General features: G+C 46.4%; 1 protein-coding gene across 3 annotated transcripts in view; it reads right to left on the bottom strand.

Moving 5' to 3' along the window:
* KLHL3 (kelch like family member 3) overlaps positions 1 to 18,940 on the bottom strand; it is a 529,889-nt gene that overhangs the window by 60,284 nt on the left and 450,665 nt on the right. For all 3 annotated transcript variants that reach the window (XM_085617962.1, XM_085617960.1, XM_085617961.1), the window contains exon 9: positions 898 to 1,015. In XM_085617962.1, coding sequence (XP_085474088.1) covers positions 898 to 1,015 — 118 coding nt within the window. The remainder of the gene's footprint in view (positions 1 to 897; positions 1,016 to 18,940) is intronic.

Below are 18,940 nucleotides of genomic sequence, written 5' to 3' on the forward strand. Positions count from 1 at the left end.
ACGTTCGGAACCGACTCGGTCAGCCCAGACTGCTTCCTCGCATCGTACTTGGTCATCCAGAATGGTGGACGATTCGGTCAGAAACATAGGCTCCGAATTGGATTAGCTTAATCTGAATACCGTTTGGAGCCTTTCCAAATAACATCGAAATCAGGCCCTTAGGCTTTCTGATGTTAAGGTACACTATAGCTATATTTTCATTTTAAATGCGTGTTAGGTCAGCTTTTATTTACTAATAAAATTCAATTTTATAATCCTCAAACATATACATATATAACTATCAGACAGTATAATTAGAGCTATATTTCACGATACTTAAAAAGTTAATGGTTTACCACTACATAAGTACAGTAGTCAGATATAACTATGGTGTATTACCAGATGCTAAATTACAATTTATCCTGTACCAATGTCTATTGGGAGGGCGCCTGAAAACTAGTGATGAAATGTTTACAGCACTGATCATTTTCATTTTGAACTAATAATGCACGATTCTAAAAATCTGATAGGTAAAGGTGTACTTTTCTAAAATGTCAGTTTCCAAAAATATTCTGTATATCCATACTTCACTGATAATCTCTTATTCCGTTTTTTAAATAAGTGGTACTACTTTGTGGAAACTTGTCGGTCAGTGGTGTATGTGTTCAGTCCAATAGGATTCTTTGCTTTCTTAATTTGCATACTTTGTTACCCAATGCCTTTGTCACACCAGTCAGGATGCGTGGTATGAGGTCTATGTCTACAAAATGGTCTGAAAAAAAAGTGCTTTGCTTACTGGACACATTACTAGTATCCATTGTTTGCTCTACCAGGTATTTACAAATCGGGTAAACATGGTCACGGCTAATGTAATTTAATAGGTGTAAATAATGTTCAAAAAACTGCGACTCCGGATACCTGCTCTGCATCTCCTTGATGGAAGTTCTGCTATTTGTTCCCATCGATCTTCTTTAAAATCGTAACACTCCACACTCCGAATGGCTTTAGGCGCTTGTCCACCCACTACAATCATTACCTTAAAAAGAGAAATAATTAATGTAATAAACTTTACACCAAAGACGTACAACATGGAACTTTCATAACAAAAGTCATCAATATTAAGTATTAACATATATGTTTGGAATACACAAATGAGTGTGTCTCTACTATGAGTATAAATGTATTATAAAATACAAAATTACTTCAAGGTGCAAAATAAGGAAAATACAAATGGATAGATTATTTCCTAATTGTACTTCACTTAAGACATTATTCCTTGTGACCTCACGACAATAAGGTCAAGTTCTCCTCAATTAAATTACTTGCCAGAAAAGATGGAGAGCAATGCACATAAAGTGTATGGGTCACCAGTCTACTGCACCCAGTTTCTACTGCCCCCCACCCATCATGCCTCCACTAAGACCTATCCTACCTGCACCACAGGGTTACCGATTAACCAAAGAGGTCTCATGGTAACACATCACATAGCCTATATAGACAAGCCCTCAACAGTTTACAGGGTGGCATTTACATTTTCAGTCTTGGTTTTCTGTAGTAACATCTGCTGAGGCTTAGCGTGAATGGGCATTCCTGCTTTGTACACCTATATACCAACTGCATTACCGAACGTGCCTATGTGTGTAATGTTTATAAATGCCAATAAAAAGATCTTTAAAAAAAAAAAACATCTGCTGAGGCTTAGGGACCATGAAGAGGAAGGTCCAACTTACCAGGGGAGAAGCAAACGGAATAGCACAGTGATTGAGAGAGACCTAGAAGCCAAAATCCATATTGTCCCAAACATATGAAATGGAACTATAGGGAAAAGATTTTACAGAATATACTGAGCCCACAAATGGGCCTAACAGAGCTATTCTTGATGTAGAATGTATTTCACTTACCAACAAAAGAAAACATATTCACCATTTCTTCATGGGTGCAGAAATGTTATGTTTCCTGCACATCGAATAACAAGCACTCCTATACCAGTACAAACAATATTTTGTACAGCCTCAAGGTCCTATATTCATTAATTTTAGAAACAGTTAACCTTGCACGAGTGAGCCTCATGCATGCAAATGTTTAAAAGATCAGGTAATTTAGTGATCAAACCACGAGAGGGGAAATAACCAAATTTTTCACATTCTCTTAGATCACATAGATAGGAGTGCTGTAAGCGAATATTAAGCATTTGCCTCAAATGTGATCAAACATTTTATTGGAGAATGAAATCTTACAAGGTTAAGAGAGAAGAATCGTGCACTTGTAATCTCTTTGAAGTGATGAAGTTAGGAAGAACTGCATTTGCAATGTAATAGGTCCCGCATTTACGTGAGTTTCGTAAATGCGACACCTACTGCATTACAAATGCTTATTTGTAAAAACACCCATGCGGAGCTTTAAGTTTAATTTCGTCCGCGCCTGTTTCTTTAGACGAGCCGAGCCTAAGGAAAGGGCCATGGCTGCCATTAAAGTGAAAGCGTGGTATGGGGCACTTTTACAAAAAAAAAGCATGTTTGCCCCGCAGTAGAGTGGGAGGCAGAGTCGGATTGGTAAGGCGGGCACTCGGGCAATGGCCGAGGGGCCGGTATCCGAGTTCCAGCTGTGGGCTGCTCATTTGGGCAGCATGGAGTCCGATCTGGGCGGTGTCTGTGTTGTTCGGATGCCTCCAACAACTCTGTGGGTGCCTGAGTGGCCTTTCTGGAGGCAGATGGGCCTCCAATCCGTCTTTTCTCTCCGACCGTTCCCAAACCGTTTCTTTGGGTCCATTTCACTCCAAAGACAAACTTGTCTCCTCAGGTGTCCCGCAAGGCTCCATCCTGAGCCCTCTCCTTTTTAACGTTTACCTCATTCCCCTCCTTAATCTAATAGAATCATTCGGCATACCTGTTACCTCCTATGCCGATGACACTCAGCTCATTGTGCCATTGGACAAACTATCTACCAAAGCTGAACTCAACCTAAAACACTGCCTGACTGAAGTATTTCGATGGATGGACAATAACCACCTGAAATGCAATTCGAGCAAAACGGAGATCCTTCCGATCGGTACAAATATCTCCTTTTGTCCAGCACTTTGGTGGCCGGACAATTCTGTTGCCCCCCCCCCCAGACAGTTTCGTCGGCCAGGAACCTCGGCGTTACCTTTGACTCCGACCTCTCCTTCGATCAGCATGCCAGAACCGTCGCAGGCAAATGCTTTGGAATGATCAGATCCATGAGAAAGTTCTTTGACTTTCTTCCCATCGATGCCAGAAAGACGGTGACAGTAGCACTCATAATCTCGCGACTGGACTACTGCAACGGCTTGCTCGCAGGAGCCAAAAAGAACACCATCCAAAAACTGCAGAGCGTACTACACACAGCCGCCCGTCTTGTCCTGGGCCTTCCCCGCAGATCCTCTATTTCTGCAGCACTTCGTTCACTTCACTGGCTCCCCCTTCACAAAAGGATTCTCTTCAAGATCCTGATTATAGCCTTTCGTGCCTACAACAAAACAGGCCCTAAATACCTCACCAAACGCTTCCCCCACTACCTGCCCAGCCGTCACCTTCGCTCAACCAACGACAACCTCATTCTTCTCCCCAAATACAATCTGAAAACGAAGGGTGAGAAGACCCTCAGCTTCCTTGCAACTAAAGCCTGGAACAAACTACCCAAAACCCTCAGACAACAAACCCAGGAAAAACCTTTTCGAAAACTGCTAAAGACCTGGATCTTTAATCTCCAGGACGATCACTCCAAAGCTTCCGTCTAATCCTCTTGGACTGGCTCACTTAGGTTCCCTAGCGCCAAGATGCTCCCTCCGGAGCGAACGTCGCGCTCTATAAATACCCCACAAAATACAAATACAAATACCTCCCTTTTATCAACCGACAGGGGTGTCACTCCCTTTCTCTCGCTGGGCCGGCCCATTCATGTATGCAGATTGAGCGGGGGCAGGGGGCCTGAGCTGAAGTGCTCACTTGTATTCAGGCGTGTATCACCAGTGGGAACTAATACGTGTTTTTTTTTTTATTTCTAAGTGTAGTTAAGGACACATGCCTCAGAGAGAACCCCCTCCTACTTTTCATAAAAATTCACCGAAGCAGGGTTTTGCGGAAAGGCAAAAGTGGGCCACGTTTTTTTTGCATGCCTGGGTCGATTTTTTATCCCAATCCAACCCTGGTGGGAAGTAGAGAAAAGTCTCCTTTCACCTACGTTGCAAAAAAACCTACAAACGGCACTGGAAAGTGTAGGAGGAGTGCACACTTGCCCTCGCGCAGAGAGATGTCAGACTCTTAGCAGCCTGGGTGCTTCTACAGAGATTTCTATGGATGGAGAGTACTAACCACATCTCACTCCGCCCACCAACGAGCAGGAGAGGTCATGTGCCCCATGCCAGCTAAGTAAAAAATATATATTTTTTTTAAGTGTGTTCTTTTTTGCCTTTTTTTCTATGACACTATCTAAGTAGCGAAGTGATCAAATGGAGGAGATTGCATTTCCAGCGCACATAGTTGCTCCCAGTGCCAAAAAACATTCACAGTCCCTAAACCAATGGGGTTCATAAAACATTGCTGCCTGTCAGTGTGGGTCCACGAGGGGGCAGTCCTAAGAAACAGCACCTTCTGCATAGCTCTTTAGCAGCGGCGGCAGCTGCACAGGTCTGAAAAGACAAAGGCAAAATAAACCCCCTGCGAGGCACCTCCGTTCCAGAGCCCAGGCCTTGGTGTGCTTTCACGACCCGCTCCTGCAACACTTGTGTGACCCGCACACAGCCTTGGACAGGTGTAGTACATCTGACAGGGGGGGAGGAGGGGGGGCACTGCGAAGGGCGTAAGAGCTCTCTGGGTTAAAATATCCGCAGGACAGTTACAAAGGCAAAATCTTACTCACAAGATGTGCGTTTCTCAAAATAAAGATACACTGGTACTCTTCTGTTAATGGTATTAAAGTGAGTGTATGTGAAAAGGGAATTTTTATAAAGTTTTACAGCAAATGTAAACTTAAAAGGTCATTTAGAGCATATCCAATGAATTAAGTGGGGCGTCATTACGCCCCAAAACCAGTCGCACTGGTACGTGCTCAAGTACCAACAGTATTTCAAATTAATCCTTGTTTAATCGAATCTTCATTCATTCTCTTTTCCAACTCAACTCCACTTAATCCACACTTGGAGCGCCATGCAATTTTCCAGGTTTCCTATGTTTCTGATGAGACCATCCGGACTTCTCTCACAAACACGATAAACGCATGATTCATCCCAGGCATGTTCTTTATTAAAACCCAATGCATTTCGGACTGTTCAAGTCCTTCGTCAGGGGTAACTACAAGTAAAACATGTTGAAATTAATGATAAACTTATACATGCAACACAATACATCTATTCAACAAAACTCAGCAATCTGTGATAATCTGCTGTACTCTAATGAATGTTATACTCGCATGTAAAAACAAAAAATAATCAACAAAATATGCAAACATTCCCCTCGCTATCACACCCCCATAACCACTCCCTTCTGCGCTGTGCTGCGAAGCTGCTTAACTGACTGCCAACATATCACCTACGTTTGTAATAAACCTCTTCATGTCCAGCCACTCGTGTTAAACACATTCAGGAAACAACTCCTCTCTATGTAACACACTATTTTTGAAACAATCAGCGATTTACTGATGTAATCATTTCTCAACGCCTCCATGTGATATTGTACCCGTAGGGTCACTAATGTACTGCGCCTTTTAAACGGATATAACTTAATACATTCAACATTTCACGCACGTACCTGCCCAGGAATATTACAAATTCACGATCCTCATCTCAAGACGAAATGTTAACCCGCATGTGAAAACGCTCGGTTTTTAAACCTCACGTGTAAGAGAAGACCCTCCCTGATGCACTTAATTAATCACCTGACCCAACCGTTACCGCTCCGCAGTATAGCTAAAACTTCAATCCCCAAAATGCTTCACTTTTCGTAATCTCAAATGCTCTCCCAACATTGTATAAAAAATGTATTCCCAAATGAAACCGTCCTGATTTAATAAACGTGCATGCTAGAGTGCTCTTAGCAGATGCTACTTTCTCATTTTGTTGACAAAACTACTTAACGATTATCCCCAGTTCAAAAAGAACATGATGTAATTGCCATTGTGTAGATCGAGCTTCCAAGTCCGTTTGATCTTTTCTCCTGCTTCCAGTGCTGGGTGCAAACCATAAATCGGGCAATAATTCATGATTAATGGTGCAAAAGTAATGGGATGCACACCATGTTACTAAGTCATGTGTTCAATGCTTGTCAAAAAATCCTCACAGAGTGCGTGCGTTACTGGTGTAGTGCCTTGCCCGGGTGGCACTGATTATACAATGAATTAAGTGGGGCGTCATTACGCCCCAAAACCAGTCGCACTGCTACGTGCTCAAGTACCAACAGTATTTCAAATTAATCCTTGTTTAATCGAGTCTTCATTCATTCTCTTTTCCAACTCAACTCCACTTAATCCACACTTGGAGCGCCATGCAATTTTCCAGGTTTCCTATGTTTCTGATGAGACCATCCGGACTTCTCTCACAAACACGATAAACGCATGATTCATCCCAGGCATGTTCTTTATTAAAACCCAATGCATTTCGGACTGTTCAAGTCCTTCGTCAGGGGTAACTACAAGTAAAACATGTTGAAATTAATGATAAACTTATACATGCAACACAATACATCTATTCAACAAAACTCAGCAATCTGTGATAATCTGCTGTACTCTAATGAATGTTATACTCGCATGTAAAAACAAAAAATAATCAACAAAATATGCAAACATTCCCCTCGCTATCACACCCCCATAACCACTCCCTTCTGCGCTGTGCTGCGAAGCTGCTTAACTGACTGCCAACATATCACCTACGTTTGAAATAAACCTCTTCATGTCCAGCCACTCGTGTTAAACACATTCAGGAAACAACTCCTCTCTATGTAACACAAAAATAGTGTACAGCACAGCGCAGAAGGGAGTGGTTATGGGGGTGTGATAGCGAGGGGAATGTTTGCATATTTTATTGATTATTTTTTGTTTTTACATGCGAGTATAACATTCATTAGAGTACAGCAGATTATCACAGATTGCTGAGTTTTGTTGAATAGATGTATTGTGTTGCATGTATAAGTTTATCATTAATTTCAACATGTTTTACTTGTAGTTACCCCTGACGAAGGACTTGAACAGTCCGAAATGCATTGGGTTTTAATAAAGAACATGCCTGGGATGAATTATGCGTTTATCGTGTTTGTGAGAGAAGTCCGGATGGTCTCATCAGAAACATAGGAAACCTGGAAAATTGCATGGCGCTCCAAGTGTGGATTAAGTGGAGTTGAGTTGGAAAAGAGAATGAATGAAGATTCGATTAAACAAGGATTAATTTGAAATACTGTTGGTACTTGAGCACGTAGCAGTGCGACTGGTTTTGGGGCGTAATGACGCCCCACTTAATTCATTGTATAATCAGTGCCACACGGGCAAGGCACTACACCAGTAACGCACGCACTCTGTGAGGATTTTTTGACAAGCATTGAACACATGACTTAGTAACATGGTGTGCATCCCATTACTTTTGCACCATTTAGAGCATATCGCCATTGGTCAAAACAGGATGAAATGATATTTGCACCTCTTTTTCCACTAGCACTCACGAGGGCGAGAGTAGGACATTCCACTGCCCTGAGGTTAATTTGAGCCGGAGGTTTCCCGTGCTCAGCACCAGCCCTTGTCAACACGGCACTTATTACAGTCTGCCACATGGTGGCGCAGTTTGTGTGATTTAGAGATGAGCACAACAGCAGTTGTTTTATTTAAAAAAAAACGCAAAAAAACTTTATCAGTTTCAGTTTAACCAACGGGTCAGCTCTTATAACAACAGTCCAAATACATACTGAGCAGCCGAGGGAAAATGTGGCCTAACGGCTAGGGCGGTCGACCTCGGAGCTGGGGAACAGGGTTCGAGTCTCGGCAGGGAAGCTCAACATTCTGTGATTCAGGGCAAATCACTTAATCTTCCCGTGCCTAACAAAAAAAAATGAATGTGTCCGTCTGTAACGTAACTGGTGCTCATGTAAAGCGCTCTGATACCTTCGGGTCTAGTTTGTGCTATATAAAACTCCACAAAAAACAAAAAAACCCAATGGCAAACAACTACTAATACACAGGGATCGATCATCCAGTGACAAACACTGGAATATCAATGCCCTGAGGGAGAAAGAGACCTAAATGTCAGTGACGTTGCTCTCCACGCTTGAGGGTGAGTCATCCGGGGCTACCAAACTACCCACCAGGGCCCTCCATGTGACCTGGTCATCCCCAGCTTATCACCCCTCCTGCTATGCTTGCTGCGGAGTTCCTCCTCAACAACAGTTCTTTATTAATTCATACACATTAAAACTGATTATTACCTGCTGTACAACCCATTCTTTTACGTTTGGGGGCCTGGATTGTCACACTTGTTGGAGTGTGATCTTAGTAGTTGTGTTGGTACTGTTACTGGCAGCGCTGGTAGGAGCAATGGGTAGTAGAAGCTGCAGTGGTCTCCTGAAGAAAGCCCCTGGCACTTTTCCCCCCACAATTTAAGCACTGTCACTGTCTCTGGGTTTCGCACAGGCTCTTGCCTTCATGTTGTATCTGGTGGTAATAAGACTTAAGTGCATGTTCTCCCAAGGAGGGTGAAATAAAAATCCTTTGGTCAAACTCAAATGTGAACCTATCAACCTATTGTTTTCCCCGAACTCCCTTGCACTAAGGAAGGGTAAGCACTGTCTGGAAACCCGGACACAGAAGGGAATATCAAGGAGGTCAGAGTTAATGCTTTGCCATACTTAAGAATGAAGCTGCCCTAAAAGTCCTAAGCCGTAAGCGGTGTCATAAGACATATGAGATTGGCATTGTTTGTACCGTGGCCTCTATGGCACACTTGGCTTATTTCAAGAAAAGAGTTTGCACAAGTTTCTGCCTACGCTCATATCAAGTTTCAAGTTTATTTTTATTTATGTTGCGGAACTCCGAAGAGATCCACATAAAACTTTATCCGAAATACATACATTCACAGGAATAAAAATAGTATAATCATAAGTGCAGATTTGTACCCTGAAGTCAATCAATCAATTAGGGGTTTGTAAAGTGTGGCTACTTACCCGTGAGGGTCTCAAGGCGGTGGGGGGCGGGGGCTGCTGATCCATCTGGGTGTGGAGGTTCAGTCGAAGAGCCAGGTCTTGAGGTCCTTCCTGAACTGGGTCAACAACGCGGATTGCCTGAGGTGGAGGGGAAGGGTGTTCCAGGTCTTGGCAGCAAGGTAGGAGAAAGATCTCCCTTTGGTTCTGGTCTTGTGGATCCGTGGGAAGGAGGCCCGGGTGAGTTGGGCGGAGCGGAGCTGTCTGGCGGGTGTGTGGAAAGCGAGGTGGTGGTTCAGATAGTTTGGTCCTGCATCGTGGAGGGCCTCGTAGGCATGTGTGAGGCGCTTGAAGGTGATTCTCTTGTTAATAGGGAGCTAGTGGAGTTGTCAGAGGTGTTGTGTCATCTGGCTGCGGCGAGGGGTGTTGAGGACCAGTCAGGCTGCAGCATTTTTGACAATCTGTAGTTTCCTGAGCTGTTTCTGGGTGACACCGGCTTAGAGTGCGTTGTCGTAGTCCAGTCTACTGGTGATGAGTGCGTGGGTGACTGTCTTTCTGGATTCTGTGGGGAGCCATCTGAATTTCTTTCGAAGCAGGCGGAGCGTGTGGAGGCAGGATGAGGATACTGCTTTGATTTGGTGGTTCATAGAGAGCGAGAGTCCAGTATGATGCCATGGTTGGGTGCGTGGTCCGTAAGGGTGGGAGGGAGTCATCCCAGGCTGTGGGGGTGGGTCCCAGGGTGAGTACTTCGGTTTTGTCCGAGTTGAGCTTGAAGTATGTTAAAACCACAACAGCATAAAATCAAAAGATCATATTACAAGAATCCAGGATTAAAAATACATATTAGGGAGTTTCATTGTACATGACGGAATATTACACCTAAAAGTACATAAAGTGATTATAGTGCCTCTAGTGCAAAATGTCCAAAAGGCTATGTGCGAAATAGGGCTCATCCATTAGCAACAAGACAGGAGTGCAAAACAGATGGAAGAGCAGGGTTTCAGCATAGATATTGTTTTCATATTCGGTCTCATTCAAACCAGAGAATCATTAATAAAACTTTAAAAAGCATGTAAAAAAGTTTAAAAAAATTCTATGACAAAACATTTCTTTCGGTGGTACACATAGAAACTGTAAAACAGCTGAGGTGGAGAGAATGGACAATTGCAAACATATAGGCCTCAGCCAATTCCAACGACATGGGCAGGGTAGACAAAAAGGATATGCTTAAAATCTTGGGGTCCACTTTGGCACAAATTACAGACCGCTGAAGAGCAATAGCATTTAGCCAAAAGGGGATTTAGCTGGAGCATACCCTGCCTCGAGAGAATCCAAAAATGTCCAGTATATATAAGGGTGCGCTTTAATTACCACACAGGAGTCTATTACATTTTGTCAGCCTTTTTCTAATGCAAGTATCCCTGTCCAGGCGAAAGCTTAAGGACCACGTAGCTTGTTTTGAGCTAACTTTTAGTTGCTACGTTGTTAAGGTGAGAACCAAAAAAGGGTCTAGTTACAGCACATCTACAGCAACAGCAACATTTTTATGGATGAAAGAATTCTCGTTTAGGCCCCCCAAAATGTCTTTCTTTATACAGGATCTCAACGAGCCATCGTCAATCTTTGCTGCGTACATGACCCAGCATACCAACCCTGCAAGACCCTGGATGAAGGCACTTCTCAAACCAAATTCTAGCCTTAAAGCTGCCACAGGGAGAATCTCTTTTTCAGAAGGGGGACCATACAGATGGATATCTTCCTTTGCAGTAGATCTATTGACCACTCCCTTGTTTGCTGCGTATAGACCCCTTATGAAATTAACCCATCTTGATTTCCTTATAGCAGAGGGAAAGGATCTAGATCTTGCGCGACAACCCTCAGCGCCCAGAAGGATCTGTTCAGGCTTTTTACTGCAGCTTCTCATAGTTCAATCAATCAATCAATCAATCAGGTGTTTGTTAAGCACGACTACTCACCCGTGAGGATCTCAAGGTGCTGGGGGGAGGTGCAGGTTCCAGTCCATCAAGGAGGGGGTCTGACGAAGAGCCAGGTTTTGAGGTTTCTTGCAAAGATGGGGAGCGATGTTGTCTCCTCTCTCTTCAAGCGGACCTTCAACCGACTCCTTCTACATAACACCTTAGCTTTGCTTTCAGGGTCATAATGGAATTATTACTCCCTAACTAGGGCATTTATTTCCCTATTTAACATAAGAAAAGGGGCGGGAAATCACCTTAAGCCTACGAATTGGGTTTTTCCGGTTAACATCTTTTATGAACCGCTGTATAAAAATATTAAAACATTCTATTTCGTTTACCGCCCAACCATCAAGATTTTCAAGGATAGCCTCGAATTTGATTTTAAGCCCGTAATCATCCTATGGTCCCAGTGTCTCCTCCCTGTCTTTTTTTGTCAAACCTGGAAGTGGCTCCATCAAACTTCCATGAGTCACATTTAAACTCAGAGAAATGGTTAACAGATTATGATCACTGAGTAGGGGATCTGTGACCTTTAAGTCACCTAACAAAAAGAACAAGGTACATCCCACCACCACATAATCCAGAATTGTCGCTCTCCCTGGTGCCTTATTAGTAGAAGCTGCTGGGGAATCCAAGGGTAATTTTCCATTAGCTATGATGCAATAAACCATCTTTAGCTGAGCGAATAGTACTTTCCCTCTCTTATTAACTCTAATCTTTGGAGAAATGAGAGCTGGAGGAATCTGCAAAGCTTCCTCTTTTTCAACATCACGTTATTGTTCTAAAGCAATTTACGAACCCTACCAAAATTATGTGCGGAGGCTGATCCTTATCAGAGGATTTTTTAATATAGGAAAAGACCTCTGAGGCTCATATCGCATAATGACAATATTTGCTCAATGGATTGTTTTTTATTTGCAGCTTGTGCTACAGCTTGCTTTGTTGCTTTTCACACTTGGGCTGCCAGACTTAGCCCGAGGAGAGAGCAAGAGCAAGCTTGCCCAGTCGTTGCCTTGAACAATGTTATTATTCAATTGTTCATCTGCTTTTTTGTACAGCCTGTGATGTTCATCTTACAGAAAATGATTATCTTCTTTTAATTTTAGCAGTATTACTTCTTCCTTGTGCATATGTATTCTGAGTCCATTATGAATTATGTATTAGATGGAATTTGAATACGTATGTTTTATTGTTATTAGGGTGATCTTACTGAACATCAGTGGCATGAATTTGAAATTGGCTACATTCTAATTTTTTTATGCACGGTTTTTATCATGTTATCGCTATAGGCTGAAATATAAACAAATCGGAGTCCTAATCAACAGACAACAATCTACAAAGCATTGTGCTGAAAATTAAAGACCTCCCTCAAATTAATATCCGAAGATGACTGATAATGCCTCCATATATGAAAGCAGTGTTTGTTTAAATCCAAGAATTCAGGATTTTACATATGTTGCTGTCTCGAACTCAGCCATATTGGACATGGAGCCTTGGTCGGTGGTATCTCTGGGGACAGCAGTGACACAGCCCCACTTGAAATCTCAGTCCGTAAGTCACTGTTAGAGATCGCCAGCCCCCTTTCTTTTGCCAAGATGAGCGAACAAGGCAGAAAGGAAACCTGAACTTGCCAAAGCACTGCTTATAAATGGCACCTGATGACTCTTTGTAATGGTATGCTTATTGAATTTAATAAATATTGCATTAGAATGGAAATCCCCAAAATAAAATCCAGGAGGATAACCAATATAACTATGCCAAATAGGGCATAATTGTTAGACCTGTCAGCCCTTTGGGTGGTCCCTCCTCATCATTATTTATTTTGTCCCACTTTTGCCTCAAACCCTGTTTGAATTTTTCCTTTTTGGGAACCAGCAGACTTTTTCGTGTTGCTGCAGATTCAGGGAGCCATTTTAGCTACCCCTGAAACTTCTGTCTGAGGGCCTGGAGCACAAAATGGTGGCCACCTGTGACATCACCAGCATCCACTGGAACCTACTAGCACCTTCCAGAACATTCCAGAACCCTGTGACAGTTGGAGGCGGTTTAGAATGTTGGGAAGCTAAGACAGAGAGTTGGCAGTTGGAGCTGGCAGTTGGCACCTGACTGGTGAAGAGTGAGCAGCAGAAACCTGAAGGAGGAAGGAGTGAGGTAGCAGGGGTGGAAACTTGTGCCTGGAGTGGGGTCCATAAACCCACCCGTGATACTAGTCCCTACTGACTGAGCCCAGCCTGGAGCCCTGTGTGGGAAGAAGCAAGAAAAACCATCTTAAGGACCTGGACAGCAGGAACAGGCCTTAGAAGTCAAGAAAGCAAGATCCTGACCTGGATACTGGTTTCCCTGGAGCCGGACGTCGAGTAGCCTGGAGACCTGGAGCCTGAGGTGGAGAAGCGGCGCTGACTGGAGAAGCAGACGTCGTGCCCAGAGCCGCCAGAGATCGTGAGAGGGCGCCGACGGAGGACGTGAGGTGTACCAGAGGTCGAGGTGGAAGTTAACCAAGGTCGAGTGAGCGGTGTCAACGGGGGAGTGAAGTCCGCCCTCCGGAGTCGCCGGAGACTGAGGTGAAGTGTACCGGAGGTCGGGAGTGAGGATCGCACTCCGGAGTCGCCGGAAACCTGAGGAGAGGAGCACCGGAGGTCGGGAGTGAGAATCGCACTCCGGAGTCGCCGGAAGTCGACATCGAGCCAAGGCCGGCCGACGTCATCGAAGCTGAGGTCGCCATCGGACCGGAGCCGCCCGAGGTCGACATCGAGTAAAGACTGCCCGACGCCATCGAATCGGAGGTCGAGATCGAGCCGAGGCCGCCGACATCGAACCGGAGCCGCCTACCGGCGTCGTCAGGAACTGACATTGTGCCGAGGCCGCCGACGTCGAACCGGATCCGCCTCACGGCGTCGACACGACTCCAGCGGCGTCGGAACATCAGAAAAAGGGCAGTAAGTGGAATAGAGGGCGCCAAAGGCCCTGTGGAATCCTAAGAGACTACTCTAGGGGTTAGAGAGGTGCTGGAACCAGCTGGACTGTGCCAGGGGTGAGCTGAGACTAATTTAGAGGGGTTGTGTAGAGTGAGAGAGCCAGGTCTCTGGTATTCCCCCCTTGATCTACCTCAGTTTAGGCCTCAGCCTTGTCCAAGCCAGGGAGTAGACACCCTCAAGCCTTCCACATCCCCACAAGCTGTGCCTGGGCCAAATCAGCCCTTAGGAATTCAAATGTGATCTGATTCTATGAGTGTCACTGTCAGCTTTTAATTATTTATTAGGGGCACTGTATTTATTGTATTTAACCTATTTATTGCTTCACTGTCTTTATTGGTTTACAGTATTTATTGCCTCAGAATATTTAATTGCCTGTATGTATTGCACTTATATTCATGCCTCCATTATTTATGATCACCCCTATTTATTGAATCATTAAGCCAGTATTTATTTGACCTGCACTATTTAAAAAGTTTGTATATTGTGATTGTTATTTATTTATCTAATCAGCAACTAAGAGAAAAAGAAGATAAAGAAAGATATTTTCATAATTTTTACGGTGTAGAGTCGTTTTTGGAACGGATGCACGCATGGTTATTGTATGGGTATGTCGTATGCTTAGCACGGAGCCTGATTCCTGACCACTCGAGCCAAGCTACCACAGTGTGTGTCCGGAAGAACACCACCACCCTTTCAGTGTGGGAGTGTGTTTTTCTAACATAATTGGTGTTCAGTGGTGGGATAGAGCTGTGCCTACGTATACTCAACAATAACTGTGGGTAGTCCATAGGCCTACACCGGGAGTTTTCTCAAAGCGGCCTTCCTAATTGTGGGTTTTTGTTTTTTCCAAATTTACTCTGGTGGTGGGAGGAGGTATTATTAAAGGTACCCCCCTGCATAGTTACTGCACAAAACCTGTCCTCTAACCTGAGTGGGCAAGATGGAGTTTGTACTAGAAAATCTAGAAACGTACACTGTGGCCCAACTCAGGGAGTTCTGTCAGCGGGAGGGGGTGTACTGTCCCCCAGGAGCAAAGAAGGGTGCACTCCAAACCAGCTTAAGGGCTTGGGGGGAGGCACGACGAGAAAGCAAGGCTGAGGAGGAAGACAGGGATGGAGAGCCTGACCCCGAGGGGGCTGAGATGTACCAACCTGAGGTGGGGAACCTGTCAGCGGGGCCCAGAATCCTTTCTAGTCAAGGGCAGCAGTGCCTCTAGCGGTGGCTTGTCTGAAGTGGAGTTAACAGACCGGAGGGAGAAAAGACAGCTCACATGGGACTTAGCAAGGCTGGAGAAGGAGAAGGAGGAGCAGAGGATGGCCCATGAATTACGACTGAAAGAAATAGATCTTCAGATCCTGAGAATCGGGGCACAACCTGTTCCTAATGGTGGCAGCCAAACCCAAGAGATCACCAGGGAACCTAAACCCTACCTGCCAAAGGACATAGTAGCTAGCTATGGGGTGGGTGATGATATCGCCAAGTGGCTAGCGGCCTATGAGGTCTCGTTGAGGGCCCATGGGGTTCCAGAGAAGTACTGGGGAGGGGGATTGTACAAGTACATGCCTCCAGCTGGTAGGGATGCTTTATTGGCCCTCGAAGAGGATGAGCAGACCCACTACCCCACCATGAAACCGGCGCTCATAAGAAAGTTTGGACTAACACCCGAAAAGTACAGACAGAAGTTCAGGGGTAGTCACAAACTGGGCACACAGAATTGGGTGGACTTCCTGGACTATGCAAAGAAGGCACTGGAAGGTTGGATTCAGGGCAGTGAAGTGAGGAACTACGAGGGGTTGTTTGACCTAGTACTGAAGGAACACCTGCTCGAGAAATGTTTCCCTGAACTGCGGCAACACCTGGTGGATAGCAAGCTGACCAGTCCCCGGAAGCTTGCTGAGGAGGCGGACATTTGGGCTAGTACCCGGGTGTCCACAAGGGGGACTGGAGGGGATACTCAAAAGGCCGGACAGGGCGCCCCCCAGAAGAAAGAGGGAGGGGAAAAGAAAAAGGAGTTCTCCAAAGGCCCCCAAAATAACTTCCAAGGGAAGGGAACAGGATTCACCCCTAGGGCTAACCCACCCAGAAACCCTAATCCTGGCCAGAGTCAGCAGCCAAGGGTTGTCCATTGCTATGAGTGCGGTGGCGTTGGACACTATAAAGGAGATCCGAAGTGCTTGAAACGACCACCCCCTCCCACTGGAGGAAAGACCCCCGGAGTAGCTAGTGTAGTGCTCGGGGAGGAGATGCCCTTAACTAAGGGAAGGGAGTGGGCAGGTGTCACTTTAGTGTCCCTGGGAGAACGGGAGATGGTTCCTAAGATCCAGGTGCCCGCAAATACCGCAAAGTATGGGCAATGGGTCACCATCAACGGCCAAAGAGGGGAGGCTCTGAGAGACACAGGAGCCAGTATGACTATGGTGCGTAGCCAACTGGTGTCTCCAGAGCAGGTAATTCCCGATGTACTCCACCCAGCCGCGATGGCTGACGGCAGAACAGGCCACTATCCAGTGGCCGAGGTTCCCTTTGAATGGGGGGGGGTTGCAGGTTCACTTCGAGTTGCCGTAAGCCCTGCCTTGCCAGTCGATTGTCTGCTGGGGAATGACATGGAGCACAACGCTTGGAAGGAGGTGGAATACCGGACTCATACTGAGATGCTGGGTACACCTGACTGGGCCTGTGTTAGCACAAGGTCCGCGACTACCCGAAGAGGGAGTTCATTTCGGCTGGAGCCTGGAACAAAGGCCCAGCCAGCTGCCAGTCAAGGGAAGAACCGAGGACAGGAGGAGCCTGCCTCGGCGTCCCCACCCCGTAGGACGGATAGGCCACCGGAGGTGGTGGACCAGGAGTCTGCGGTGGGGGACGTTACCAACCTGGAGGACCTACCCATCCCGGCCGAGTGGCACGTGGAGGGAGGCCCGTCCAGGGAGGAATTCTGCCAGGGCCAGAGGGAGTGCCCTACCCTTGAGGGGCTGAGGCGACAGGCCGAAGCCCAGGCAGCAGGGAACGTTGAAGGGAACTACAGTGTTTACTGGGAGGATGGCCTCCTCTACAGTGAACCCAAGGCACCCCTACACGGATCGTCACGAGCCTTGGTAGTCCCTCAACGTTATCGAGCCTTCCTTCTGGAGTTGGCTCACGAGATACCATTGGCAGGACACCTGGGGCAAGACAAGACCTTCGCCCGCCTTGTCCCACACTTTTATTGGCCTCAGATGAAAGTGTCGTCCGATACCTACTGCCGGACATGTGTGTCTTGCCAAGCCAGTGGGAAAACAGGGGTGAAGCTGAAAGCTCCCCTGGAACCACTTCCTGTCGTTAGCACCCCCTTTGAAAGGGTGGGCATCGACATTGTGGGTCCGTTAGATCCGCCAACATCAGCTGGTCACAGGTTTATCCTGGTTCTGGTGGATCATGCCACACGGTACCCAGAGGCAATACCTCTGAGGACCATAACAGCACCTGTTGTGGCTAGGGCCCTGATGGGAATCTTTACCCGAGTGGGTTTTCCCAAGGAAGTTGTGTCCGACAGGGGGACCAACTTCATGTCAGCGTACATGCGGGCAATGTGGAAGGAGTGTGGAGTGACATACCGGTTCACCACTCCTTACCAACCCCAGACCAATGGTCTGGTGGAGAGGTTTAACAAAACCTTGAAAGGCATGATCAGAAGTCTGCCTGAAAGCCTGCGGAGGAAATGGGACGTCCTCCTACCCTGTTTACTTTTTTCCTACAGGGAAGTGCCACAGAAGGGAGTGGGCTTCAGCCCCTTCGAGCTTCTGTATGGGCACCCTGTACGTGGACCTCTCAACCTGGTGAGAGACGGATGGGAAAGAACTCCCAGAAAGCTTCCCCAGGATGTGGTGAGCTACATGCTGGCCTTCCGGAGCCAAATGGCTAAGTTGTGGAAGCAAGCTTCTGACAACTTGGAAGCCAGCCAAGCAGTGATGAAGGCGTGGTATGACCACAATGCTCACCCGGTGGAGTTGGAGCCTGGCCAGAAGGTGTGGGTGATCGAACCGGGAGAGCTTAGTGCCCTCCAGGATCGCTGGTTAGGACCCTTTGAGGTGTTGGAGAAGAAGGGTAGGGCTACCTACTTGGTGGACCTGAAGACCCCTCGTCAGCCCCTGCGGGTGCTGCATGCCAACCGCCTCAAACCCCACCACGAGAGGCCCGAAGTCATCTTGATGATGGTGACTGACGGAGGAGAGGACGTGGAAAGCGAGCCTCTCCCTGATCTGTTTGCGTCTCAAGAGAAGGATGGGTCGGTGGAGGGAGTGATTCTCTCCCCATCTCTAACTCCTGAACAGCAGGAGGACTGTCGCCAGGTCCTGGGGCAGTACTCTTCGTTGTTCTCCCTTGTCCCGGGTAGGACTCACCTGTGCGTCCATGACGTGGACACAGGAGACAGCCCACCTGTGAAGTCCAAGATCTACCGGATGTCAGACAAGGTGAAGGCCAGCATTCATAGTGAAGTCACTAAGATGCTGGAGCTAGGAGTGATCGAACCTTCTAGCAGCCCCTGGTCCAGTCCGGTGGTGTTAGTACCAAAAGCTGCACCACCGGGTGCCCAACCGGAACTGAGGTTCTGTGTGGACTACCGGGGACTGAATTCAGTGACCAAAACTGATGCTCATCCGATCCCTAGGGCGGATGAATTGATTGACCGGCTGGGAGCTGCCCAATATCTAAGTACCTTTGACCTTACTTCTGGGTACTGGCAGATCTCTTTGACTGATGGAGCAAGGGAAAGGTCAGCCTTCTCCACGCCCAATGGCCACTACCAGTTCTGTGTGATGCCCTTTGGGCTCAAGAACGCACCTGCCACGTTTCAGCGCCTGGTAAACCAGATCCTCACCGGAATGGAGAGTTTCTCTGCTGC

The sequence above is a fragment of the Triturus cristatus genome, chromosome 7 (assembly GCF_964204655.1).
Source record: "Triturus cristatus chromosome 7, aTriCri1.1, whole genome shotgun sequence".
Taxonomy (NCBI): Eukaryota; Metazoa; Chordata; class Amphibia; order Caudata; family Salamandridae; genus Triturus; species Triturus cristatus.